The sequence below is a fragment of the Hemibagrus wyckioides genome, linkage group LG13 (assembly GCF_019097595.1).
Source record: "Hemibagrus wyckioides isolate EC202008001 linkage group LG13, SWU_Hwy_1.0, whole genome shotgun sequence".
In the NCBI taxonomy this organism is placed as follows: Eukaryota; Metazoa; Chordata; class Actinopteri; order Siluriformes; family Bagridae; genus Hemibagrus; species Hemibagrus wyckioides.
Window position 1 is genome coordinate 19,526,910 of NC_080722.1, and position 27,832 is coordinate 19,554,741.

Sequence of the window (27,832 nt, forward strand, 5' to 3'; positions counted from 1 at the left end):
CATTATGGAGGAGCCCTGGGCGGAGTAGAACCAAGAGCTGGACAAGCATGTCTGTTGTTCCATGTTGCACAGCATCTTGTGCGTTGGGGGTCAGGCTTAGAGGTCTAGCTCCAACTCTGGACTGTTGGTTCTGCAGCGAGGACACCAGGATCTCACAGTGTACCAGGAAGCGTGTTATTCATGTTATTCATGCTGAGCCACCTTCAGAACTCTGGCCTGTAGTTAAACTTCAAAAAGTCTATTTCTGAAAACTTTGAACTTAGAACTTCACTGCCACTCTGGGTGGATTCTGGGGAAAGAGACCACAATGGCTTCATTTGCTGTTGCACACAGCTGAGAGGGAATGTGGGGCTGGACATGTCCTGCAGTGCTGTGACCAGCCTTCAGCTCTCCGTCATGCTGAACTCCTCCAACGATTCCTTCTAGCAACACAAAAGGAAACCTATTCTCAGCACCTTCTGATAACCATTCATCCTCACTACAGGTCACTGTTGCCTTGGCCATGACGGTGTTTTGCTGTATATCTGTGCTAACTCTTAATGTTCGGGTCACTCTCTGCTCGTTTTCTATCATTTCAGATTCATTTTGGAGCAAAATTGAATGAAAGACCTTGAATGAGTAAAGAATCTATCAGCGGTGGGCTGAGTAGGTTAGAGGGAATAATCAAGTATTTCAATCAATTCAAGTTAAATGCAGAGATAATTATACCTCATACTGGATATCATCTAAAGAATCGTCAATTCAGAACTGTGGGGAATTCATGAACTCATGTTCCTGGGTCCGAATCCCGGGTTTGAACAGGCAGGGGCCTTTCTGTGTGGAGTTTGCATGTTCCCCCCTATGCCTTTGTGGGTTTACTCTGATTTCCTCCCACAGTCCAAAAACATGTACATTAGGTTGATTGGTAATTCTAAATTGTCCATAGGAGTGATTGTGAGTGTGTGTGTGGTTGTCTGTCTATATGTGTGGCCCTGTCGACCTGTCCAGGGTGTACCCCTGCCTTTTGCCCAATGTGTGCCGGGATAGTGACCCTAATTAGGAATAAAGTGGGTATAAAAAATGGATGGAGGGATCCGAACCCTGACAGATACAGAGACAGTTCTAATATCTAGTGACGTGTCATTTACAAACGAGTCGACTCTTTGAAAGAAGAGTTATATTTTTTTATTTATTTGATTTAAATAGATTTTATAAGATGTAATGTAAAGTAATTTGTTTATTAAAATGAATCATGACGCAATTGAATCTATAAGAAGAGTCATTTTTGAAAAGAATATCAGATCTTGCTGAGTCAAATATATCATATGATTCATTTGACTCACCGACTTTGAATCATGTGACTCACTTGAACAGATTCAGAAATCCAACACTGGTACGAATGAAATTCCTGAAGCCCAGCACAAAGTGTTTAAGCCTGCAGATGATACAATCCTGATGACCTGATGACGTCCCAGATCCTGCGTCTCTCGTGGAGATCTGGTGCATCCTGCTGGTGGATCTGAGTATGATGGTTCCACCTCTGATGAGCCTCGAGTTAATTGTTTGATTAACTCCATGTGGGTCTGGAATTGAATTGTCGGTGTTCTCTAAGAGTCGTCCATTTGGTCCTGGAATATTTTCAGTGTGGTTCTATGATGTGTAAGCCCTGCCACAGAACAGCTGCACCATAAGAAGCCTAGCATTTCTCCACAGATGGAGCACACCTCACTACTCTTTACTTTTCTATTGAAGCTCCTCTTTGTGATGGTAAAATAATAAATACTATAAAAGTGCAGTCTACATTCTTACTCTTTAACAAAAATGACCAATTGACACCTGAATCAGGATGATTGACAGTTCCCTAGGTGTTCTCAGCTCTTGATATTAACTCACACCACCTGGAAGCCCCGCCCCCTTCCATCCCTTCTCATTCATCTGTAAGATGTCCCTAGTTTCACATCTTGAGTTCATTTTCCTGCTTTCCTGATTTTTTTTCCACAGGATCTACGCTTTCTATCACAGGAAATGGGGAATGTTTTGAGTTCATTAATGTGAAATCAAATCTCTGTGTTTGACTTTCTATCCTCACACACACACTCGTACATCGGATAAACATGTTTAAAGACGTTGTTGACAATGGTGAATGAATACTTGTGCAAATGCTCATTAGAGAGTGATTACATTAATTAAAAAGTGCTCTCTGGGAAAAATGTGGGCCATGTGGAAAATAAACACAGTAACCGTAGTCTCTGGTTCCACAAGCGGCATCTGAAGACTGAGGGTTTGATAAGCTGTGGCTCTGTATGAACATCGCAGCTGGAAACCAGTGTATATTTGTATATCTAGTAGAAGAGTTGTGAAGGTTAGTGCTTTCTGCTACAGTTGTTTTTACTCAAAGCCTTTTGGATTTTGGCAGAAGAGGACAGGAGGGAGGACGGTGACTCAGATGTCCTGGCCACTAGTTCAGAAAGTTGGGGGTGGTGGTTTTCTGGGAATATGCTCCGTGTTTGAGCTGCATCCAGCTTTTCCTGACTTGCGCTGGAGAAAAGGGCAGAGTGAACTACAACATCGAGTCTCTGACACCCTGATCACTCACAGCAATAAACATGCCACAGAGGGTGTGTGTGTGTGTGTGTGTGTGTGTGTGATACTGTGATACACATTTTTATCACCTGCACATGATATCTGTCGGATTAAATGATGCCTGTTATGCTGCTTTTACTACATTTATTGCTACAATAAATGTTCTATTGAGCAACTTTTCATTTTCTGTTCTATATTCCGTCTCGGAAGGAGGTCTTCAAGACGAGATTTAGTTTTATAAACATCTTCATATAGCAAAAGTGAAGGGTACTTTCTTTCATTTGTTCAGATACAGGAAATACTTTATCCTGGTCAGGGTGGCAGTGGATCTTGAGAACATCCATTTATCCATCCATCCATCCCTCCATCTAGCCAGCTAACCAGCCAGCCATTAACACCTTCTGTCCATCCATCCATCTTTTCATCCATCCATCCATCCATCCATCCATCCATACTTCCATCTATCTAGCCAGCCAACCATGAACACCTTCTGTCAGTCCATCCACCCATCCATCCATCCATCCATCTATCTAACCAGCCAGCCAGGCATCTATCAACATCTTCTGTCCATCCATCCATCTAGCCAGACAGCTATTAAAACCTTCTGTCTGTCCATCCATCCATCCATCCACCTATCTTGCCAGCTAGCCAGCCAGGCATCAACACCTTCTGTCCATCCATCCATCCATCCATCCATCCATCAACACCTTCTGTCCATCCATCCATCCATCCATCCATCAACACCTTCTGTCCATCCATCTTGCCAGCTAGCCAGCCAGCCAGCCATCAACACCTTCTATCCATCCATCCATCCATCCATCCATCAACACCTTCTGTCCATCCAGCTATCTATCTTGCCAGCTAGCCAGCCATCAACACCTTCTGTCCGTCCATCCATCCATCCAATCCTTTGTGTCTGTTGAACTGTTCAAGAGCGATAGAGAATAATTCTTCTAAAGATCTTCCCTCAGTCCCTCAGGTGTTCATCTCTGTTGAAATGCAGCATGACCTGTGGAAGGGGGTGGAGTCATCCTGGAAGAGACCTCGCCCATCAGGAAATAAATCTATGAAATAAATACGTTCCTCCACAACACAACAGAGACACAGCTTTTCGTTCTGTCTTTATACTTCCGTCCATCAGAGACCTGAGGAAATCTCGTCATTGAGAGCGTAAATAAGAAAGTGTAAGAGGTTGAAGTGAGGGTGTGACGTGTTTGTGCGTTAATCCCTGCACACAACACATGGCTCTGATCACGGCGCTATAACATTCCAGCACTATGACGTCCACTGAAATGACCATCAGCGTAGCATGTTGTTGGATACACGTCTTTCATTTCTCCACCCGCTCTGCACCCCTGACTCCCGGCCTACGCCCTGCAGGGAGGAGGATGAAGTTTTACTCCAGAAACTGTGTGGAGGCAGAATGAGAGCTATGAGCTCATGAGAGCTGCACTCTGTTTACTGCAGCATTATAAACTCACTGCACCTTTCTCACAGACATCATACAGCTAAGGCTTTGCATCCGAAAGGCTTGAAGTTACAGCTTCACCTCTGACCGATGCAAAGTGCTGACACTGGAGACTCTTTCCATCCATGCAACATTAATATTATCAGTTACTTTCGTATATTATCAGTGGGGCGTCCATGTGAATGAGATGTTACTATAGCAACGTATTCAACATATCAGAGCGAGAGCATTAATATAAACCTGTGCTACGGTCAGAGCTGCTGTTATGGAGAATGAATCAACACCTGAGCACCAATCAGAGCGCAGGATTCAGCAGCACTGTGTAACGTAAGAGAAGTCGCTGGTGTTGAAAGCTGGATGATTTATATGATGGATTTTAGAACTTTCTGGATATCATAGTTGTTAAAAAACTGGATCAAGCGTCACAAGAAATGTGTAATGTCAGTGAAATGTTAGAACGTACTGAATGTGACTGTGTTTTGGGGTTTCATTTGATTGAGTGATCTCTCTCTCTCTCTCTCCGATGTTTTGTAAGAGACCATCATTTGGATTTGATGTACTGTTCTTTGAACCATAACTTGAACAAACAGCACCACAGTCGCTCATCCTTGCTTCTGGTAGAAGGCGGGGATTCATTTATTTCCTCCTGGGTCACGCCCTTACATGTGACGTCACGGTGCTGTGCCCAATCCCCGTGCTTGTTTTTGTTGTTGCGTGTGAGGCATGCTGGCTTTAAAAGTGCAGCCAGCTGAGAGAGCAGTGAGCAGCTGAGTGATTCTCCTCCATCTCTGTCTGTGTCTCTCACTAAAGAAAAAGAAAAATGAGGATGCGTGTTCAGCTCGTGGCGTGCACGTGCCTCCTGTTCTTGCTCGTCGCGCCGTCGCTGTGCAGTGCGCGCGCTCCCGGGTGCCCAGATAGCTGCGACAAGTCGGCGTGTCCGCCGATTCCTGCCGACTGCCTATCCGGGGACGCGCTTGACCACTGCAACTGCTGTCCCGTGTGCGCAACGGGCGAGGGCGAGCGGTGCAACATCCAGAGTGACTGCGCCGATGGACTGCGCTGCTCCGTGACCGACGGCGTGGCCTACAGCGCCACCGTGCGAAGGCGCGCGAAGAGCGGCGTGTGCACGTGCGAGAGCACCGAGCCGGCGTGCGGCAGCGATGGCGTGACCTACCGCAACGTGTGCGAGCTGCGCACGGCGAGCGGGAGCGCGCAGCGTCAGAACCAACCACCGGTCATCGTCGTGCAGAGGGGCGCGTGCGGCAAAGGTGCGCAAAGTTCATTCATATCTATGTGAATACAACACTGATGGGTAGTTTCACTGCAGGTGCACTCTCTCTCTCTCTCTCTCTCTCTCTCTCTCTCTCAACAGAATCTTTAACTAAAACAGGTGCATTTCAGTCCTTCAGCTCCTCTACCTTAAATCCATTTTTTTTCAAGGTGCACTATATTCACACTGTCAAGTAAATAACCATAAAGAAGGAGGATCAGACGCTGTATTTCTGAGAGCACACTCAGTTAGTGTAAACAGGGTTAACTGATCTGAACTAAAACTGATGGAACAATGCTGTCATACGAACTGAGTTAGAACACCGACTGCACCCCAGACCTCCTCACCATCAACATCAGGGTCTGATCTCACTAATGTTCTTGTAGCTGAAAGAACACAAATCCCCACCAGAAGCCTTCCAGAAGAGTGGAGCTGATTCTAACAGCAAAGAGAGAGGAACTAATCTAGGACAAGATGGCTGTGATGGGGCAGGAGTGCACGTACTTTTGCCTGTATAGTATATAACTGTTTATAGCTGCTCTAATGGAAGTGGGAACTTGTTTTGTGACTACAGACGATGCAAAATACAACGTGTTGATTAATTCATGAATAATTGTTGCCAATTACTGTGATAAACGCTTCAGGTCATGCAAAATAATCAACATTTCTAGCAACTAATTGATCATTTTCCTGTAATAACATGACCTGGAGTGTTTTATTCCTCTTATATCAGAGCAATCTGGCAACAAAAATAGTTTTATTTTATTAATATTCTATGAAATATAATCTATAAATATTTCTCTGAGGAAAGAGAAACTGGTTTATTTTCAACTCAGTGAACTACACTTTTCCCCCCAAAATGTAAAACTCCTCTACAGGCCATCCCCTGCTTCTGGGAAATTGCTGATATTGAGCATTTTTGGTTAATGCTTTCCTGTTAAAAAAAAAAAACCCATCCTGGCTAGCTTCCAGGAACTGGTGGTCTGATGCAGCCAGACAGCCAGGGCCGTGGGTAGGGGGATAAATCCATCCCCAAACTGAGTTCTGTGACGTGAAGGAGGTTTGTGTGTGGTTCGGAGTGTTGGGGGGAGGGGGGGGGTCATGTGTGAAATCGTCTCTGTGGTCACTCAGGTTAAAGCCAGGAGAGCTGACACACTTCCTCTAGCAAGGGCAGGATTAAACTTCTTAATGAGATTAATCTCAGCTCTGCTGTCTGAGGCTCCGCCCACACATGCGGCTATTTTAACATTCGTGTTTTAGGCCAAATTTAAAATGCTGGGTTGTTCTGTGGAGTGCAGATTAACACTGAATATTTTTTTAAGAAGTATGCAGTAATGTTGCAAAAGTGTGCCATGTTCTTTAAAAGCCTTATGAAGAGTGAAGTGTCCTGGGTCACTTTGTTCTTAAGGCTTGTTTGGTCCTTTTTTTTTTCTTTTTTTTTTTGTTCCTCGAAGCCGTAAAGTGATTTTCATCCCCGTCACTGCTGAACCATCCAAAAATAACTGTGTGTGCCTGAGCTGTTCCGAGACTCGCAGCCAGAGCTTCAGACACACCGGCTGTTCCTCTCGACCTTCCGATGCGTCACGTGATGAACTCTCCAGCTGGACCTGGTGTTATATAACCCTCCTGAGTGGATCCAGGCTAGCTCAAATGCCACAAAAATATCCACAAAATTCCATTATGGAAACAGTTCATTGGGATTGAATTCATCCATCCATTTTGTATACCTGCTTTATTCCTAATTAGAGACACAGGGATCTGCTGGAGCCTATCCCAGCACACATTGGGCGAAAGGCAGGGGTACACCCTGGACAGGTCACCAGTCCATCACAGGGCCACACATATAGACAGAAAGTTTAGAATTACCAATCAACCTAATGTACGTGTTTTTGGACTATGGGAGGAAACAAGAGTACACCCACACAAGATCATGCAAACTCCACCCAGTTCAAACCTGGGATTCGAACCCAGGACCTTTTTGCTATGAGGCAACAGTGCTAACCACTGAGCCACCGTGCTGCCCAGTGTTGTTTTCAAATGTGCAGAATCGAACACAAGCAGGGTTCAGGGCTAAAAGCCACACCGGATCCTGAACCCTAGCTGTAGTTTGTGAAGGCTGTAGATCTACATGTCGTAGTGAAACAGACATAATCCTGTCATAATCAGTGGAGTGTGTAATCAGATAGCGGCTGTCAAAATCTCCTTCATGCTCCTGCTCCATCACATCATCATCATCATCATCATCATCAAAACAGTGAAGAGCACTTCCACACTCTGTACAGACCACAGAGTTTTAACATATTTCAGTGAACAAATAAAAAGAGTAGAAGAAGAGATGTGAGTTAGAGAGTGAGAGATTATTTCCCCAGCGATGTTAGCGTGAACAGAGATCTGGACGTCTCTCCAAAATTCCTAAATGGACAAGACAAAAACGTACCAGGAAGGCAACATGAAAGCAGCTACATGTGTGAACATCTGATCACGCTGTACGTGACACACAAAAAAAAATCCATCTAAGCCCTAAATCACCTCAATCCCTTTGGGGTAGATGTGTTACAGTCTGAGCATCAGACTTTCTGGGAATTCTAAAACCTGTGTTTTGACTAGGGGGCAGATTGCCCAAAGCACGGTGAAGCACGGTGGTGGCAGCCCAGGGTAGAGGGGTGGTTCTGTAATTAACCCCCCCACCACCATCTTTTCTCTCTCTTGTTCTGCCCGGTGATAACATGACTGTGTTAAGGCTTTTAAGTAGGACTTTGTGTTAATGTTTGCCTCCACAAAGTGAGCTTTTCAGCATTTTGGGCTAAAACAACATTCCAAAAGTTGAACGTGTTTTTATGGTTCTAAACATTAGCTTAAATGGTGAGTGGGCAATGTTGCGTAGCAGCCAACACACACACATACACACACACATATACACACACAGATTTGGTTTAGTGAGTGCTGAGTTAGCATCGGAAAAGCAAGCGCACTCTTCAGCTCCGTGGCAGTTGGTGGTCTGAGTCACTGCGGTAAACAGAAAAGTCTCTCAACATTGCAGGTCTCGTATCTTTTGGCACCGTCCATGAACACGTGTCCTCACAATTAATATCTGCAGGCGGTGATTCATTCTGTGTAACAGCAGCTCTGACAGCAGTGCGCTGGTTATAAAGCATCACAGTTTCTGTAGTAATAGCCAGTTCTCAGGGTTTGTTTATTGGAACATGTATGGAAGGAGTCTCCAGTGTCAGAGATAAAGCTGTAACTGTAATCTTTAGGACAGACTGGTTTTGCTGGTGTGTTCTCGTGGTGTTTCACAGTTTTATGTCTTCAGCGCAGTAACACTTGGACAGAATCAGTGAATACCTGAAGTATGATTTGTTCTTTGAAACATTTGTGCAGAAATAAAAGGCTGTGGTTTGTCACTGTCACAGTGATGATGATGTAATGTGTTTAACATGTGAACTGTTGGGTCTGCGTTTCAGCAGCGTTAAAGCTGCCGTGGTGGACTGCAGCATGAGAAAATATACTGTGGGCTTTTTTTATTTCCTTATGTCTGTCTTATAGCACATGCACCAGAACATTTAGCAGATAATTCAGCTCATCCCAGATATGGTCATGTGACCTCACTGTGTCATTAATGCTGCATTAAACAGCTGTTTAATGTATAAAGAGCATAACTGCAGCACAGGAGGTGTGGCTAATGTTCCACTCAGTCCTGGTAAATGAGGCGTGGCTAATGTTTCACTAAGTCCTGGTGAAGGAGGCGTGGCTAATGTTTCACTCAGTCCTGGTAAAGGAGGCATGCCTAATGTTTCACTAAGTCCTGGTGAAGGAGGTGTGGCTAATGTTTCACTCAGTCCTGGTGAAAGAGGCGTGGCTAATGTTTCACTAAGTCCTGGTAAAGGAGGCGTGGCTAATGTTCCAGTCAGTCCTGGTAAAGGAGGCATGCCTAATGTTTCACTAAGTCCTGGTGAAAGAGGCATGGCTAATGTTCCACTCAGTCCTGAAAGGAGGCGTGGCCTTTTTTCCCTCTAAATTGTAGTGAAGTAGGTGTGGCCTCTGTGCTAGTCAATCCTGGAAGGAGGTGTGGCTAATGTTCTACTCAGTCCTGGAAGGAGGTGTGGCTAATGTTCCACTCAGTCCTGGAAGGAGGTGTGGCTAATGTTCTACTCAGTCCTGGAAGGAGGTGTGGCTAATGTTCCACTCAGTCCTGGAAGGAGGTGTGGCCTTTTTTGACTCTAAATTGTAGTGAAGTAGGTGTGGCCTGTGAAGGTAGGTGTGGCCAGTCAGTCTGTGAAGGAGGTGTGGCCTATGCATCTGTCTGTCACAATGAAGGTGTGGTATTGAGAGAGCTCTAAATTTTTTTCATCCTTTCATAGATGACTGGTCACTTAACTGGAAAGATTTTATCAACTATATTTCTGAAGCAGTTTCCTAATCGAGATTCCAGCCAAATTAATGAAAGACACAAAGAGTCGTGAAACTTTATACTTGCATTCTTTTCCACGTCTCCATCACCCGAGACGCTTAAGGAGAAGTAATTGGAATTTATGAGCTCCCACGTATTAAGACTGGAAAAGAAGTAAGCGTTACCAGCTCGCTAGTGTCGTAGCACATGTGTTGTGGTTAGCATGCAGTGTGCATTCAGTAACTGTCTCCCATCTGTGTCGGATTAACGGATATTGTGTTGTCTGTCCTGCATCATGCCATATTTTAAGCAGAATGGCAAAACTATGAAGGGTTAGAGTGGAGTTAATCACCGGGATTTATTCTGTCATACATCTTTCCAGCCTCAAGAAAGAAGCAAACAACCAGAAAGTGCCGCGGGAAAGAGGAAAAAGCGTTACAGATGATCATCAGCCAGAAAAAAAGGTTTAATTGAACTTTATTGTCAAGGCATGTAGAGAGATTTGGAAAGACTTCGCTGTATAAAAAGGAGGAAGCTGCAAGAATATGTGGAGCATAAAATAGCAGCGCAATCTCCTTCGGTTTCCATTATCTAAAACGCGAAAGAACATAGTGTTTGTGTGTGATAAAGTCTTGACACTTTTGTTCCCATGGTGATCTGTCAACAGTTCCAGCTTTTCATACTTTTTAGTGTTATATAAGAGCTTATTGAGGTTATTTCCTTTTGTCACTTACATTACAGCAGCTATAAACAGTCTTTCCTTCATGGGGCATTTGGTGGCTCAGTGGTAGGTTTCTTGCCTGCCACGTGGAAGGCCAGGGTTTGATTCCTAGCTCCAGGATGCTGTGCCAGTTCTAAGCCTGGATAAAACGGGAGGGTTGCGTCAGGAAGGGCATCCTTCCTGTATTTTGTTATCAAGAAACCACAAGCTCCTGAAGATGTTGAAAAACTTAGTTACAGCTTCATCTCTGACACTGGAGACTCCTTCTATAAATAAATGTCACATAAGCATCTGTTCACACATGCTGTTACTATGGAAATGATAACATATTAATACACTACTGTCTGTTCTAGAGAATTAATCAACACCTTCTGACCAATCAGAACGCAGCACTCAGCATGTATGAATTCTCTCTGAATTTTTGTCCATTTTCTGCTGCTTCCTCAGGTCATGATGGGAATCCTGACAGCCTGCGGCACAGATACAACTTCATCGCGGATGTGGTGGAGAAAATCGCACCCGCCGTCGTCCACATTGAACTCTACCGCAAGTACGATTCTGACCTCTGGCTCACCTCTGTTGTTTCTTTCTCTCATGTACTAACAAGAACATCTGGATCTTCACAGCTCCTGTTGTGTGTTCATGTTGCTGACCTTTCTGAGCTGAGAAGATCGAGACACTACAGCTTCAGAGCTTGTGTTTTAGATAGATAGATAGTTTATTCATCCCAATGGGAAATTTACAAAAGCTAGGTTCCACCGAGATTTGAACTCGGATCGCTGGATTCAGAGTCCAGAGTGCTAACCATTACACCATGGAACCAGACACATTTATTAGCTAAATATTTTTGGTAGAATTTATAATATTTAACCGTTTTCCAATTTCCTGACGTCTGATATCTAATAGGTCTAATTGTAGTGTATCATCCATGTTCTGTACAGAGCAGAGTTTTGAGATCAGCACTCTTCAGGGCAGAGCGGAGGGATGTGTTTACTGCAAGTCATTCATCAGAGGAAGTTCCTCAGCGCTCCGCTCCAGCAGGAAATCTTTAAGCCGGGAATGTTGGCCCTTGGGAACAGTTTTTTGGGAAGAATGTTGATGCTTATAAAATGAGATGTTTCTCATCAGATCTGCCCTCATATGTCTGTTTAACTCGCTAAGAACTTACTCTTACTCCACTGCAGGAGGATTAAAACACATGGGGTTGTGCTTTGAGGGGAAAACAATCAACAACAGTGTGATGTGATGAAGTCTCACTCCTTCAGAATGATTTCCAATCACAGCCAGTGTTTTATTCCTCTTATATTCCTTTATGAAACTTTTTACTTATCATAATTTTTATCCGTTTCTAGTTACGTTTAATGTTCCCGCAAGTTCTCGGCTTACATTACAGCGGCTAGAAACTCAGCAGATGTCATTCCCTCACCAGTCTCCTTCTTCATTTCTCTGTCTTGAGATACAAAAAGCTAGTCAGAAACATAAACTCCTCTGTCCTGAAGACGTCAGACACTGGAGACTTCCATAACATAAACATCTCGCAAAATATCACTGATTAGACACGCTCTATATCACTGAAGCATCCGGCATACACATCCCAGTGAGTGAGCTGTTGCTATAGAAACCATCGTGTATTATCGTTATAGGGAATTAATCAACACCTTCTGACAAATCAGGATCCAGAGTTCGTCAACGGTGTAGAAGTGTGTAAAATGTTGCCTTATTCATTTCTGAGATGTGTTTGATGAGTAGCCACTCGGTTGTTGGCAGGATGGTGTTCACTAAGCGGGAGTTGGCGGTGGCCAGCGGCTCGGGCTTCATCGTGTCCGAAGACGGTCTGATCGTCACCAACGCTCACGTGGTGGCCAACAAACACCGAGTCAAAGTGGAGCTGAAGTCAGGAGCCACATACGACGCCAAGATCAAAGACGTGGATGAGAAAGCCGACATCGCCCTCATCAAGATCGACACGCCTGTGAGTTCTCTTCAGCACTGGCTAGCAACTCAGATCAGTCAGAACCACATGTTCACATTCCTTAGCGATTCCTGACACCATGATTCCAGGTGGGAATCATGATTCCATGACATTCCTTTGATCATTCCAATTTTTAAATAATAAACAATGTTTTTATTCCGCGCATTACTAAAACACATTAATATGAACCTACCTTAATTTATAAATAATAATAATAATAATAATAATAATAAATATCACTCATCATCTCCTGACCAATCTGAATCCAGAATCCATATTTTTTGTGTGAAAAAGAGAGAAGTATTTCAGTTGTGATATATAAAGTGTTGTCTCAGGCTCACACACACACACACACATACACACACACACACCCTGACCTGTTTTAAGATGCTGTCTGTGATATTTTTCCCTTTTTTGTCCTCCTCACACTGTAAGCTCTGAGGAATGCTTTGCTTGGCCCTGTGTAACTCTGAGGCTCTGAGATTTCTGATAACTGTATGGAAGATTAAAAATAGCCCAGTGCCTCAATTCACATAAATGTTTCTTGTCCTATTTTTGTATAAAAGGCTCATGAGTTTAGTGTTTAAAACTAAAACTAGTGCCTTTCCTTCGAAAAACGCCTCCTGAGCATCCGGGAGCATGAGCACGGGCTCGTGTTCCGCTGAAGCTGGCAAAGGTCCATGCCACGTTTCTGTGCTTAGTCACTGCTGCACTCTGAATAATTAATGCTGCTCTCTTTCTCCCAGCTCGTATTCTCATCTGCTGGCAGATCTTCTGCAGCACACGCTTAATCATCTTTATCGATGGCTCGATTTTCCAAGCCTGCAGTCTGTTTGAAGGAACGCTGCACCGCACCGGCCGAGCCGTCTCTCTCCGAGGCTGCGGATTATCACCCACTTTTTCCAAACCGTGTGTAAACTATTTTTGCAAACTTGTTATGTAAAAGCATCCACCATCTCTTTACACTGAGGGTCTGAGGATTTCCAGAGCTAGACACAAATTCATGAATATTTCCCAGTCCTGCTTTTAGGCAAGCGTTCATGAACTCGTGTAATAGTTGATGAGTTGAGGTTTTACACGCTAATTTAATGAATCAGCATCGTCTCTTCTAAATCTGGCTGGAAGTTTTATTTCCATTTGGCTCCAAAACCATTTACACACCAGCGGCAATAAAAAGAAATGATAAATGAGGTTCATTGTCAAAGCCAAAGATTTTCATCTGGCCTTTGAATTCCAGTGAAGAGAAGTAAATAATAGTAAAGTATGTAATTATAGTGCAGTATCTCCAGAAGCCCTTGAACTCTAGGTGTTGACTGGCAGCCTGTTGTTCAACTCTGGACCACAAAGCAGACCCTAGAGCAGGGACATGCAAACTTATCTGAGAGAAGCAGACAGAATGCGAGCATGCTGTGGCATGCCGTGTCTGAACTCGGCCTGTGTTCCTCAGAGCATGATCAGAATGAGTCTCAGCAGGTCCTGCTCCACTTTAGAAAGCTGGTGAGGCACACAATGCCAAATGAAAATATATGTGTCAGAAAATCAGCACATCGAACGTGGCACACAGGAGGAAAGTGGAGGAACCGCTGCAGGCTTGATGTTTGTGTAAGAGCTTCACATTTTAACATCAGAGTCAAACAAGAGACTCATTTATTCCCAATAAATCAGAAAATCTGGAATAATTCATGCTGCAGTCTGCAGAATGACTACATTCTGGTCAAAACCCAGCCAAAAGATTAAAAACACCAACAACTTTCTTATGTACACAGCAATAGGAAGAGGAACGGGGCGAATGTAAACGCACGCTGACCTCCAGCCTGATCCGTAAATCTGCAGATAATCTGATTACAGTTTCAGATGTCCGCCGTTTCCAAAGCCATGTTCTTTTCAGATGAAAGGAATGCTGAAGGTGTTAGAACGTTTGCGCTCTTCTCCCGACAGCATGTTAATGATCATCACCAGCATAACCCGTGCCTCTGTTCTGCCAGGACACGAGCGAATTCCAGCAGCACTGACTCACTGCTGTGCAGAGAGGATTCTCTAACACTTCATCACATCCTCACCGAGACGCTGAGAACAAGAACAAAGGCTCATGTTAGCAGTTAGCATCACACAGAGACACATTGTGTTTGCATTTGTCATCTGCTGCATGTGTGGTTGTAATTACAATAAAAGACATTAAGGGATTAACTTGTTGAATCTCCGGGATAAGCCACAGCGCTGGGCTTCGGGTTACTGGCTGCGTGGAGACACACATCTTCTCCCAGTGTACTGTGGATTTCTTATAGGTCATGTATTTGCCGCATTCATTCATCCATCTTTAGTAACCGATGGTTCAGAGGCATGCTGGTTTATATTAAGCTACTGTTTTGTTTATATTTTGGGAAATAGAATCAACCGAATTTGTTCTTTCGAGATTTATGAACTGGAGTGATGTAGCTGAGGCTGTGGAACCATCAGAGACAGAATTCACACAGCTTACACAGCTGATTGTTGAGGTTCTCAGTATGTAGTCTCACCCAGCCATCCAACCAGCCATCCATCCAACCCATCTGTTCATGCATCTACCCATTCATCCATCCATCTATCCATTCATCCATCCATCCATCCATCCATTACACAGGGTATCAGGGTGCCTGAAGCCTATGGGACTCGGAGCAGAAGGTAGGGAACATCCTGGGCAAGTGGCCAACCACAGTCACACACTGAGCCCTGGGGAGGAAACCAGAGAACCTCCACAGCACTGCTCATATTTAATAATGAAACCCTTCCAGTAAAAGCCACGCCCACTATAGGTTTTACCCAGAGCTTCATACAGGTACAGGTTCAGAGACTGGCGCTGCAGTCCCACTTCAGTGGATTGTCTGCACTTGGATTAAGGCGGACTGGCATCCCATCTAGGCTGTATTCCTGACTCGCTCCCTGTCTTCCTAGGACAGATTCCAGATCCACTGCTACTGCGCTTACCGAAGACAGATAAACGAATAAGTTTGTTACTGTTTCTTTTCCTGCACATCAGTGTGTGCTCATGACAATCCCTTGTTGTCCAGCACAAAAGCCCAGTCATCTCTTACAAAGCCTCTTTATCTGGAATATCCGTGGAGCTCACAGTCATGTGTGGCCTCTGAATGGAGAATAAGATCAGACTTCCATTCAGACGCCTCAATGCTGAACACCAGCAATCTCAAAAATGCCTGAAGCATCTCACCACATGAAATGCACCTCAGTGTTCAGACTTAGCTACAGACTCGAGTGCTAACCTCTACGTCCATCTTCACTCCACAGTGAATCTTTTCACCCTCTTGATCGATCTCTGCTTCAGCCTGATGGTGCGTTTGTGTGTTTTTTTTCCTTTTTAGTGAATGTGAAGAAGTGCTGACCCTGATACTTGCGTGCGTAATGGTTCTGACACGTGACTGACTGTTTGTAAGTTGGTGCCTTGCGAGTCGAGACAGTGAGCTTTTCTGTTCCTGCGAGAAGTTGGATGGTTCTTCCACACACTCGCGTAGGTAAACAGCCACAAAGTAAACAGCTGCATGTAGGCCCAAGCCTCCTGTTATTTGATGAATATTTCCATGATGAATAGTGACTAATAAACATGCCTAGAAGGCATCCCACCTGTGGGGTTTTATTTTTATTTTTTTTGACTCATTATCTGATTAATGCCAAAGAGAAGAAAAATGGGGAGTTTTGGTTGCAGGAATATATTCATCACACTGTCAGAGTTTGAAAAGTCTCCAGGCAAATTTGCTCGTTCTTTCTTGTTCACCTTCAGACTTTCTGATAGGATCCACAGATAAACTCTTTAAAACTATTTAATTATAGAAGTAATCCTAATCAGAGATAAAGTGATTGGAAATTGCCAGTTGTGCTCTGCTGTAGCCTCATACATGGATGTGTTCTGAATCGCCGTGCCAGAAGGTGCTCTCCGATTTCTTTATGAAAAACAACTCCAGCTTTTCTTGTAAGTCCAGCTGAGAAATCCTCAGGATACATGCTTATATACTAAATACTGCAAGCTCATCGTTTAGCCACCTGGTGGTCCAGCGACAGGATCCCGTGCTCTTGTTGCCGCGGCCCGGGTTCAATTCCCAGGCAGGGAGCTAATCCAGCCACTGAAGTGTTAACTCTCAGTGCCGGTCCCAAGCCCGGATAAAATGGGAGGGTTGTGTCAGGAAGGGCATCCGGCATAAAACCTGTGCCAAATCGAAACATGTGGACCAAATGATCCACTGTGGCGACCCTGAATAGGGAGCAGCCGAAAGAACAACTGCAAGTTCATCGTTTCTGATTTAGTGTATTTTTAGTGTATGTTTCTCTATACCCTGACTTCTTCATCTTTTTTAGCGGGTCTTAATTCCCAGTGATCATCTGGGAATCATTTTAATTGGATTACTCACCGAACCATACGCTATAGCCACATGTTATGTTTATGTAGCACCAGTTCCTGGAGAAACGTTGTTTCATTTCACTATATACTGCGTCAGCTATATGTGGTTGAAATGACAATAAAGCTTCTTGAATCTTGAATCTTGAATCTGAGGGCACTGCTGAAGAGATGAACCTCTGGAGATATCTGAAATAAACATGCGGTGTAAATCTTATACGATTGTGCATAGAATCATGGAGATCTGGACCATCCACAGGTCTGTAAATACGCCGCCACAGAGGGGATGACTGAGCGAATGAATCCCCTGCTGGAGTAACATAAACACATGCTTGCTGCATCTCATCATGAGGAGGTCTTGGACGGTTTCTTCACCACCTGCTTTAATAACAACACGCCTGTTACTGTAAGTCTTCATGGAGCCACGGTATAGCTCACACTGCACATGTTTCAGCTCTTTTTTTTTATTTGATTTGGAGAAACGTCAAGGCCAGATGCACACTTCTGATTCTGGGCTGAGAGATTTGAGAGCATTTCTCCTCAGGAACAATTCAGTTCAAAATTCTTGAGTGTCAGTGAGTGAAACTGGAAGAGTTAGTGATGTTCAGGGTTGCCAGATCTGAGCAGAAATTCTATCTTACAAATAAAAAGAACTGAAACTATTCGATAGGATGAGGGATTGAAGACTGGAAATGCGTTTCTTCATTACCTTGTCTGATTTGCAGGTAAATAATCACTTGGTTATGGACATTATCTTCTCTACCATCCTAATCTTTGCAGAATATTCTACAGCAGAAATGCCTCTGAATGTTGCAGTTGCTCTGTCTGCACTTGTACTCTCACTTGCCTCGCCACAGGCTGTTTGGCAAATTTTTTTAAGCAAGATCTTGGCAGCCGCAGAATATTTTTAAATTCCAAAGCTCTCCCACTTGTGAGATTCCTCACTGGACACAGGGCTGACCTGGAAGATGACTGACTCGTCCTCCAGAGCCGAATTATGGATTTTTAAGCTTTTTTTTTTTTTTTTGACTGAATATGTATAAAGGTCATTAACTTTGGCGAACCATCACAGAGTAAACAGATGTTCCTGAGAAGCTTCTCTGGCCTTATTGGCAGCTTGGTGAACTCTGTGGAGTGTGATTGGTGGTTACAAAGGAGGCATATCCAAACTGAGTTATTCGAACATCCCTAAAGTTTAACCAGCACCCTAAACTCACCGGCGTGTCCAAATGATTGACTGATTTACATAACAGTCGGTAGAGTGGATTAACAAACAAGTTCAATGCGGAGAAGAGAATTTATTAGATTGGAAGGAGACGCACTGTGAACCGTGAGCCATGTTCTCTGCTGACTAAGCTAATTCTGTAGAGGAAGATACTCTTTCAGGGGCAGGGGGTCTACTTTCTAGAGAGTATTTAATTGAATGAACACAAGACTTGGGGATTTCAAGAAGTTTTAAACATTTTCCTGGAAGAGAGAAAAAATAAAAAAAATCTGTTGTATTTGTCCATGACGCTAAAGCGCAGGACCAACAGGCTCTGAATCACTGAACTTTAAAGAAGACCATATGCTCCATGTGCACACTGCAGTGTGATGATTCAACACTCGTGAGTTCTCAGTAAACAGATTTTAATCCCTTTCTAGGCACAATAAGCTGCACTTCTCACGTCTCCTTAGTCATCAGTGAAATTATTCCAGATGCAAACATGAAGGATCAGTGGGTTAGTGAGTCACGGTCATGTCCTTCAGGAGGTTCAGGAGTCCAAGTGGGTCACATGTATAAACGGAAATCTGAGTCACTGCCCTGACTGTTTTGTTTGGGTCGCTTTCCTCGTGATTGTTTATGAAGGTTACATCTACCTTACTAAACAAGACCTCATGTGAGGTCGTTTCATGCTACAGACGGGTTCATGAGAGGATTTCCTCTTTTATTTTATTCACTTATTCGAACAAATACGGCTCTCACCGTAAAGGTGTTACGAGTTTTATATGCTTCTATTGTAAGATGTTTCTGCAAGCTTCACGTAAACAAGCCACACTGATTTTTTCTGTCGTGATCTTCTGCACTAGTGTAGGGGTTCAGCTTTCTTCATCCATCTTCCTCTGTTGGCTCTTCATCAGCATCAGGTCACTGTGAAACAAACATGCAGATATGCTTAACTTCTATTAAATCTGGATTTAGCATTAGCCTGGTAGTAAATAACAAGGAGACACAAAAATCACTTAAAATCAGAGTTGTTTCTCTGCATGCTCTGGAAATACAGTTTGTAGATGCTGTTTTTTCGTATGTTTAAATGTTATTTATCATTTCTAAAAACACCGTAGCGTGGTCAAGGCTTTGGGTCATTTGGAAACTTCTGCTTGAGTTTTTATGGACTTGATGTAGCTGTTCCTGGTGATCACATTGCTCAGTGTTCCATGTTAAATTGTACAATCTGAATTTTCCACTTAAATGTGTTAATAGTGATTGGTGAGCATTTATTGAATATTTTATCGCATTAACTATGAACCGCAAAGCTTCAGCATTTTGAGTGAGAGTCAAAGCCACATGCTGGTGGTGTGGTGGTCCTCTGAATGAGGCTGTGAATCCACTGGGGCTGAACACTTTGGTCAAGACCAGGTCTAGTCGAGGTTGAGATCAAGACCGAGACATGGTTAAGACCAAAGATCATCAAAGCTTCTTCAAAGTCATGTCTTTACTTCACCTACAGCTTCATCACTGCTCCAGTACATGGCTTTATTCACACATTCGGCTTTAGGTCAAACTTTGGTGCATGTAAAAAAAACCAAAAGAAAAAAAAACATATTATTTTTAAAATCTCAGTCCCATCAAACACCATGTTAAGCACAAAACCGACCAAGTCCAAGCCGGACCAAGTCCAAGTGTAAACTCCCGTAAGACTGAGTCCAAGTCAATAAAAAAAAAAACACGACTTGAGTTCTTGAATGTCCACAGAATTTATTAGATCTCCAGAATATAACAGGATATCATTAACCGCAAGTACTTCAGCAGAACTATAAGACTCCTGCAACAAGAGTGCACTCAAAGTCAGGGATCATCTGCATCCTCTTTCTCTTTCTTGCTCCTGTCACCATGTTTATTGGTACAGTTCCCCAATATGACCAATGATGACATTCCATCATGTGCTGTTCAAAAAAATAATAATAAATAAACGAAAGAAAACTCAATCCAACACACGACCAAGGAACATTATGCCAGACGCTTGTAACAGTGAGGTAATGGGAAATGGATTTTTGGATAACCAAAGCTTCACAATGACCTTCACAACTGCTTCTTTTTTTTTTTTTTTTATTTCATTTCAACCCCAGTCTGACTACGTCCAGCGTTTTGGTGAATACCATCCAAGCAAAAAAGGTGTCTAGCCAGTGACACATACTTCCTTTCTGACCATGATGACTAGGTTCCTGCCGAGTTAACTGCAGGGCATCACAGCACAACCTTCTCCAAAAAACATCAACAAATCTAAACGTAGTGTTGGCACGAAGATGCTGTTTGGCGCTTATTGGAAGGCGCTACAACAGACAGCTTTTTTTCCCCCAAAATGTTCACACTCTTTTGGTGCTTTTATGTTTCAGTAGATGCACATGAATAATTCTTTATACACTTTATAATCATCAAATATACAAGCAGTGAGGTCAAGCTTTAAGGGTTACATGATTGCTTATGTTTACTAGCTGACTAGTAAGTCGGAGAAGTAGCCTTTTCCATAGTTAAAGCAGAAACTTATTGAAGATGCTGCTATTTATAAACAGTTTTATTTGTGGTGTAAAGAACCCACGTCAGCTTTAGTGCTTTTTTAGGCTACGCTCTTTATGGCAAGTAAATCAGCGCAATAAACATGTAAAGTAGTAAATCTGTGTAGCATGTTACGCATTTAAAGACATATCACGTTGCACTCGTGTGGACGAGCTGGTGACTCGGCTGATGGAGTAGATTTTGAGATTGCAGGGTGTGGAAACTTCTCACAGCTTCATGCTGGATGAAGGATGTGGTGTGTATGGCCATTACTGGGAGCCACAGTGTCATTCAAAATCCAGTCAAGGTTGGGTTCAAACCAAGTGTGAACATTTGCAGACCTTGGTCCAAAAACATCTCCAAATCGAGCTCCTTCGCAAGCCTGTTAGCTTAAAGAAGAGCCTGGCAATACTGGAGAGCCTTGTATAAGAAATCCAAATTAAGAGGTGGTTTGGGTTCCTTACAAGGATGCCTGCTGGTCTGTAGAGCTGTATTAGGTAAATCCCACTGGATGGAGACCCTTGGGTAGACCCAGGACACAATGGACAGATGATATCTTGGGAACATCTGAGAATCCCACAGCTGGAATCCTTGGCTCTGGATAGGGAAGTCCTAGTACATAAGGGGATGTAGTAGCTTAGTGGTTAAGGTGTTGGACTACTGATTGGAAGGTTGTGACTTTGAATCCTAGGTCCACAGATCTGCCACTGCTGGGCCCCTGAGCAAGGCTCTTAACCCCCAATTGCTCAGTTTTATAAAATGAGATTGTACGAGATTGTATGAGATTGAATTGTACATCGCTCTGGATAAGGGCGTCTGCAAAATGGCAAAAATGTAAATGTAGTTGACCTGTTGCCTACATGGCTCCCACCAGGAGAGAGACAGGGGAACTTAATGTATTTAATGAGCTCTACTGATCTATATTGAAAAGGTTCCTAACAACGGTACCCACTGTCAAAGGAGACAAATATCCAAACCTTCTGACGAATTGTGTTAAAAAGCAGGTCTAGAGTAGGGCCATGGCACAATGCTCACACTTTTTGATCGATTTGGAATGGTGTATAGTTACACTTAGCTGTCACTGGACACCAGCACAAGCTCAGCATGTCCTTAAATTAGCTCTCCCACAAAATACAGCAAAAAGTTGCAAGTACCAATAAAACTGCAGTATTCTTGTCATCACGTTGTTGACCAAACAGATGTGGCCTCAAATCCAGCATCGGGATACGATGATGCATTGTATCGCAGTGAATACGACATGTAATTTGGTGGCTACATTTAGAAAAATCCCAATTTGGTGCAGAATATGGCCTCAGGAGCAAAGGAACATGATTGTAGGTTGCTGGGGGTAAAAGATTCGAAGGCAATGTTGGGCTGTATTTTTGGAAAGATTCACAGACATGCAGCTAATCTGGGCTTGTTTCTGTGTGGGAAATCTTTTCTTGTGTAGGTCAGTAGTCCATATGGGGTATGATGGGTAACAGAAGATAGGTTGCTCTTTTAAAATACAGGAACTCTTTAGAAAAGTGTGAAACTTTGCCAACAAAAGCATGTTTAAGTCATAATAATGTGGATACAGAGCCTTTGATTGTCCATCCTTTGTGCCCATCTAAACCCATGGGAACATTTTGTTTTCGTCATTGAACCTGTTTGATCATTGACTAAAGGATTTTCATTAAAAATGTTGCCATATCTTTATTGGCTATACCCACATCTGGTAACGTTTGAACATACTTCGTTACATAGCTAATGTATTGGAACAAAAAAAATTCCATACAGGCCACACCCAGTAACTTCAAGAGACACTGGTAGAGTGAACACAGGGTCAGACCCTTAAAACCCAGGCTGTAACTAGATTTTTTATGATATACTTTGAGTTTAGGTTTAAAAGAAATTCTTGGTATTACAGAACAAGCTTCCAGTGCTGTTGCTGGGCAGCTCAGCTGATCTGAGGCCTGGTGAGTTTGTGGTCGCCATCGGAAGCCCCTTCTCCCTCCAGAACACTGTGACGACGGGAATCGTCAGCACCACTCAGCGTGGTGGCAAGGAGCTTGGCCTCCGCAACTCAGACATGGACTATATCCAGACGGACGCTATCATCAACGTAAGCTCAAATTTTGCTATTCATAAAGCAAATAGATCAATCAGTGGGTTACTTGTGCTATACCATATATCAAAGGACAGTGGTGACAATAAGACAATTTATTAGCTCATCTAGCGTAGTCCTTTTACCAGAAGTAGACTGTGCCTGAGGCCAGACTTATCCAAAATCATATACTGTAGTTCCTTTTAGAAGTGCTAATAATGAAGACTTGAAAAAGCTAATGCTCAAACAAAAGCATTGTTTCATAACCCTTTTTTCCACGGTGCCGACAGATTTGTAATGCTGCCCAAAGGTATTTGAGTCACACCTACCTTTTCAGTCTTGACAAGCTCCAGCCATCATAAATTTGGCAGTCCACGTCCTGTAATAACTTGGAAATTGTTTCTGGTTCGAATAAAAAAAAATTGGCAGGCTTGCATTTAATATACACACCCATTCCCCTAAAGAGCAGGGCTGATTCTCACTCTGTTTTCTTATTGCCTATATATGATACTGACCTAAAATACACTTTTTTCTGCCAGTATGGAAATTCAGGAGGACCTCTGGTGAACCTGGTAAGCCTGCATTTCATTCTTTCATGATTTCTATGATCAATTTTATAATAGACTGAAGGAGGGTGGGGTTAATGCTACTTATGTATTGTACTGTGGTTCTATGAACACTGGATAAACACCAAGGGCAGTGCGAATCACCTGGATACATTCTTTTTGTGTGTGTCAAGACCTTCCACAAAAGTCACAAAGTGGTCTAGTATTTGAATCAGTGATGAATAATCCTGTCATGAAGCCATCTTTCCCTGGAATCTTCTTGCATGGAGATGACTGCCACGCTCATGCCAATGACAATATTAACTTTCTAGAACCTGGTGAAAATACACAGTGATGCCCAAATAGCAGCAGCACTACCTTCCTGGCACTCCAGGAAGAGAAGTAGAGTGGCATGTTTGGAAAAGGGACTAAATCCCCAGCTCACCAATTAATCATAGTGTTATCTAAATAGTACTGTAAGGCACAAGCAACAATCTGCAGGCTTGCCCATTTGACACACTTGCAAGGTCAATTAATTTTAAATAATTCATATAACCTTGGGCAGAAATCAACCAAATGGTCAGAGCAAGGCAGTTCCCCACTCTCAGAGTCATACAATTCAGTTCAGCATTTTGCATCGGCTTGATGGAGGGGCCTTAACAGTCTACAAAATAAGACATCTTCTGAAAGGTATTGTCCTAAGCTCTCTAGAGATATACTGTGTACAGTGCTATGGTGTACTGCAACACTGTTAGTATAGATAAGGACTTGCCACTGTCTAGCAGTAACTGAAGAAAAGTTAGTATTTTGGAATCGGGCAATGTGCCAGATCTAGTCACTGAGGTGCACATCATTCACCTACTGTATGCATACAGGAGCATTTGCGTTCAAGGGTGTCCTCAGTTATTGATTCATTTCAAAAGGCCAAACCCACAGGCTTATGGAAATGATGAGCCAAGACCTTGTTTAAGTGTACCAACATGTGGCCAGTGATACTCTTGAGCACTCTGCATCTTCATATAGTTCCCCAGCCAGTACTGGGAGCCTCCATGGTGCCTCTCCGATAAAGCACTGCTCCCAAGCTGCCACCTTTTGTTGGAAAAACTTAATGTCTCCAGCAAGCAGATTAGAGGTTACATTTACAGCATGTGGTAGACACTCTCATCCAGAGCAACTTGCTCAAGAGCCCAGCAGTGGCAACTTTCCAATCTATAGGGCATTGTCTAAACCACTAAGCTACCACACTAGAATCACCACCTGGTGTTATTTTAGTAAACTAATCTGAGAAAACTGTGATTTAAAAAAAACACCAAAGCATCCTGTGGTTTGTAGCCACAGACCTGCTGGGGATGGTGTGGATTGGTCTGAGCAGATAGCACCAATGCAGACTCCCTCCTGGAAGGGGAAGAATCAGGAGATACCTGAATCCAGCCCCGGTGGTAGCAAAAGCCAACTAACACATTATGTAGAAGCGCTGTGAGAACCAGGGAGAATGGTAACTCTAGGACACGGTGCTAGCTGGTATCCCAAAATCCCATAGCTTATCACTAAAAAAGCTGTAAAATAAAACAGATATGCTCACCTTGGTAGAACAGAGGACTGGAGGCAAACCCCAGCTTTGGAGGTCAGAGGTTTTTTAAGTCGATACATCTGTATTGTGTACCTAGAGTACATTTACAAGGCATGAAGAACAGGAAAGATGGCAGCATGACAGCACAAGATTTTTCTTCTCCTGGTATTTATCAGCAGTGAAAGGCAACACTTTTTCAGCCAGCTTGTTGTTTTGTATGTGTTTATGATTTTGTGTGTGTGTGTGTGTGTGTGTGTGTGTGTGGAGGATGGAGAGGTGATAGGAATTAATACTCTGAAGGTGACCGCGGGGATCTCCTTCGCCATTCCTTCTGACAAGATCCGCCAGTTCCTTACTGAATCTCATGATCGACAGGCCAAAGGTTAGAGACAAGGACTAGATGTAGATCTTTTTTTACCTGCTATATCATCACATTAGCTCCCTTGTACCAATAACGAAAGTGCTAGTTATACATTGGTGCCATTATCATAACAATCATATCCAGCTTGGCTGAATTCTAATGTATTATTATTATTTTTTTTTTTTTTTACAGGAAAAACCACCACGAAAAAGAAGTATATCGGCGTGAGAATGATGAGCCTCACCCCAACGTGAGTAGAACCTCTGAAACTCCTGTCCAGAGCTACAGGACCGATTTTAACAAGCTGTTGTACTTTTCTGTAACTTTTCTCTTCACTTTCTTGTAGTCTTGCGAAGGAGTTGAAGGGTAGAACGACTGATTTCCCTGACGTCACTTCCGGGGCGTATGTCATCGAGGTCATTCCCAAAACTCCAGCAGAAAGGTGAGTAGAATTTTACATGTGTGCATTCACTTGGGAATGGATATCTTTTCTGTGGATATCGTAAATAAAAGATGAGATATATGGAATATTTTAAAGTATAGGTTATTGTTGGGTTGCTCAGATGAGCTGGAGAAGGTATGTTTATGCCTATGTCTTTGACAACTCACTGGTAGTTTGTTGCTTGTGGGCGTGGCTTGTCCAGCATGGCTTTTTTGAGGAACAGTAGTAGCTATATTGAACTGAGGGTGATTATATATAATTTAAAACTAATTAAACTAGATAAACACAAATGTACTGATTTGAAAAATAATTTTTGTGATTAATGTTACACATTTGGCTTCATGCTAGCTTCATTGTCGGTTTATATTAGCAAAACAAGCTAGCTGTACTAGCTATGTACACTCAGAGGCACTCATGGAAAGCTCTGCTACTTCTTTCCAAGCTTTTTTCAGTTGCAGATAGTAAAACTAAAGTTGTGAGCAGGGAAGTGAGGAAATATCGGACCAGCCGCACCATAAAATATTTCTAAGGCGTGATTAAGAGATGAAAATCTGAGAAAGAATCTGAACTCAAGTGATTCTTGTGATTGAAATTGTGCCTCAATGCCACGAATGTAGAAAATAAACACTCAACTTTCATTTGTTGCTTGCTAGTGAGAGTGTAGAGTAAGAGCGCTGCGTTCAGCTGGACGTCAGAGTCCCAGGCAAAGCTGATGAACAGAAAGAAAAGAAGTAAAAGCTGGCTGTAAGGCCCCGGTTTAGTTGTGTCATTGTGTGCAGGCTCGGCTCATTTTTGTAATGAAGTCATACGGTACACAGTAATGACCCACTGGAGCGGAAACAGCAGGGTGTGTGTGTGTGTGTGAGCCTGAATGCCACTTCCTGTTTAAAACTGAGGTTACAACATACTGAGGGAAGAGTCTCCTCATGTGGTTTGTTACATGACTGTGAATAAAAACGCTTTGAGGTCCAAAAAAACCCCAAACTGATGTTTTTGGACAAAAAAAAGAAAGAAGGCGAGGGAGGAGATGATGATGATGATGATGATGATGATGATGATGATGGATGTAGGACATGTGTAGATCACAGTAGGCGTGTCTTTTAGTGGTGGGAATCCTGCCTCTTTTCACTGAGTGTGCTGTTAAATCTGTAGATACACCAACTGCTGCTAACGCTACTGTAGTTGTGTGTTCGCTAAACTGGTGCAGATGAGCTAAAATAATGCTAAATATTGTTATTAGCTACGTATTAGTAAACTCTATAAATAATGCCCTTAGCTGCATGTTAGCTCCATTAAAATCAGCTGTCCATTGTGTAAAGTTGCCTAGCTTAACACTTAACTGTAAAAATCTATAATCCATGTAAGCTATATATCAGCTAAACTGGTGTCAATTAACTGGTGTAAGGTTATATCCACTGTATTTAGTTTTCCGATGTACTTTAACTGAGCTGTATGTTTATATTTATATTTAATCCACTGTATAGTGTGTGCTAGCTAAACTTGGTGTACGTTAGCTAAACTTAAAGAATATCGCTAATGTATTCGTCCGTCGTCTCGTAGCGGAGGCCTGCAGGAAAGTGACGTCATCATCAGCATAAACGGGCAGCGGATCACATCAGCCAGCGACGTCAGTGACGCCATCAAAAAAGACAACACACTCCGCATGGTGGTCCGACGAGGCAACGAGGACGTCATCCTCACCATCATGCCTGAGGAGATTGACCCTTGACCTCTCGTCACGCCACGTCATGACCCCCTGCTCTACTTTCGAGCTGGTTCTTAGCTATAAAACGAAAGAACACAGACATTTCATGGAGTGTGTATCTGGAGCCATGCTCATTTTGTTTTTTAGTCATTGTTTTATTTTTATCTTTTTCTTTCTTATGAAATCCCACAATATTTAAACTTTTTTGCTGAAATGTTTACTCTTGTTTTTGTGTCTCGCTTCAGAAGCGTCAAATCTGCAGTCTGCCATTACTCAGTGCTTCTGTGTTTCAGTTTTTTGTCTTTATTCTCCTTTATTACTCTTCACAAACAGAATATCAGCAGGATTGAGTCTTATATCCCATGTATATCACAAGAGTTAAAGCTACTTCATTCCAGAATAGTTCGAATTTTTGGTGTAGATCCTTGCACATTAACGACGTTATGGTTTCAGTGTTCATGTTTATTCGGGTTTTAGAAACAGAATAACGGACTCACATCATGTTGTTAATGTGTTTATGAACTTGTACAGAACTACAGAGTTGATCTCTTAGCAGACTAACAGGAAACATTAAGAAATAAAACATCTTGGTTCTTGGA

General features: G+C 42.9%; 1 protein-coding gene and 1 non-coding gene across 2 annotated transcripts; one reads left to right on the forward strand and one right to left on the reverse strand.

Moving 5' to 3' along the window:
* Nucleotides 1-4,777: 4,777 nt before the first annotated feature.
* Nucleotides 4,778-27,832, forward strand: htra1b (HtrA serine peptidase 1b). Its single transcript, XM_058406189.1, has 9 exons — nt 4,778-5,298; nt 10,859-10,961; nt 12,179-12,383; nt 22,434-22,628; nt 23,150-23,182; nt 24,993-25,107; nt 25,279-25,336; nt 25,433-25,528; nt 27,089-27,832. Exons 1-9 carry the CDS (start codon nt 4,851-4,853, stop codon nt 27,255-27,257), a joined length of 1,422 nt encoding a protein of 473 aa, XP_058262172.1. The 5' UTR covers nt 4,778-4,850; the 3' UTR covers nt 27,258-27,832.
* trnaq-cug (transfer RNA glutamine (anticodon CUG)) lies at nt 11,162-11,233 on the reverse strand. Its single transcript has one exon. It is a non-coding gene; the product is annotated as a tRNA-Gln (tRNA).

Bases quoted from the DNA above. Each gene is read 5' to 3' on its own strand.
- htra1b (XM_058406189.1), top strand. From the start codon at position 4,851: ATGAGGATGCGTGTTCAGCTCGTGGCGTGCACGTGCCTCCTGTTCTTG. The intron at 10,962-12,178 runs GTACGATTCTGA...GGTTGTTGGCAG, and splicing joins CACATTGAACTCTACCGCAA to GATGGTGTTCACTAAGCGGG. The intron at 22,629-23,149 runs GTAAGCTCAAAT...TTTTTCTGCCAG, and splicing joins AGACGGACGCTATCATCAAC to TATGGAAATTCAGGAGGACC.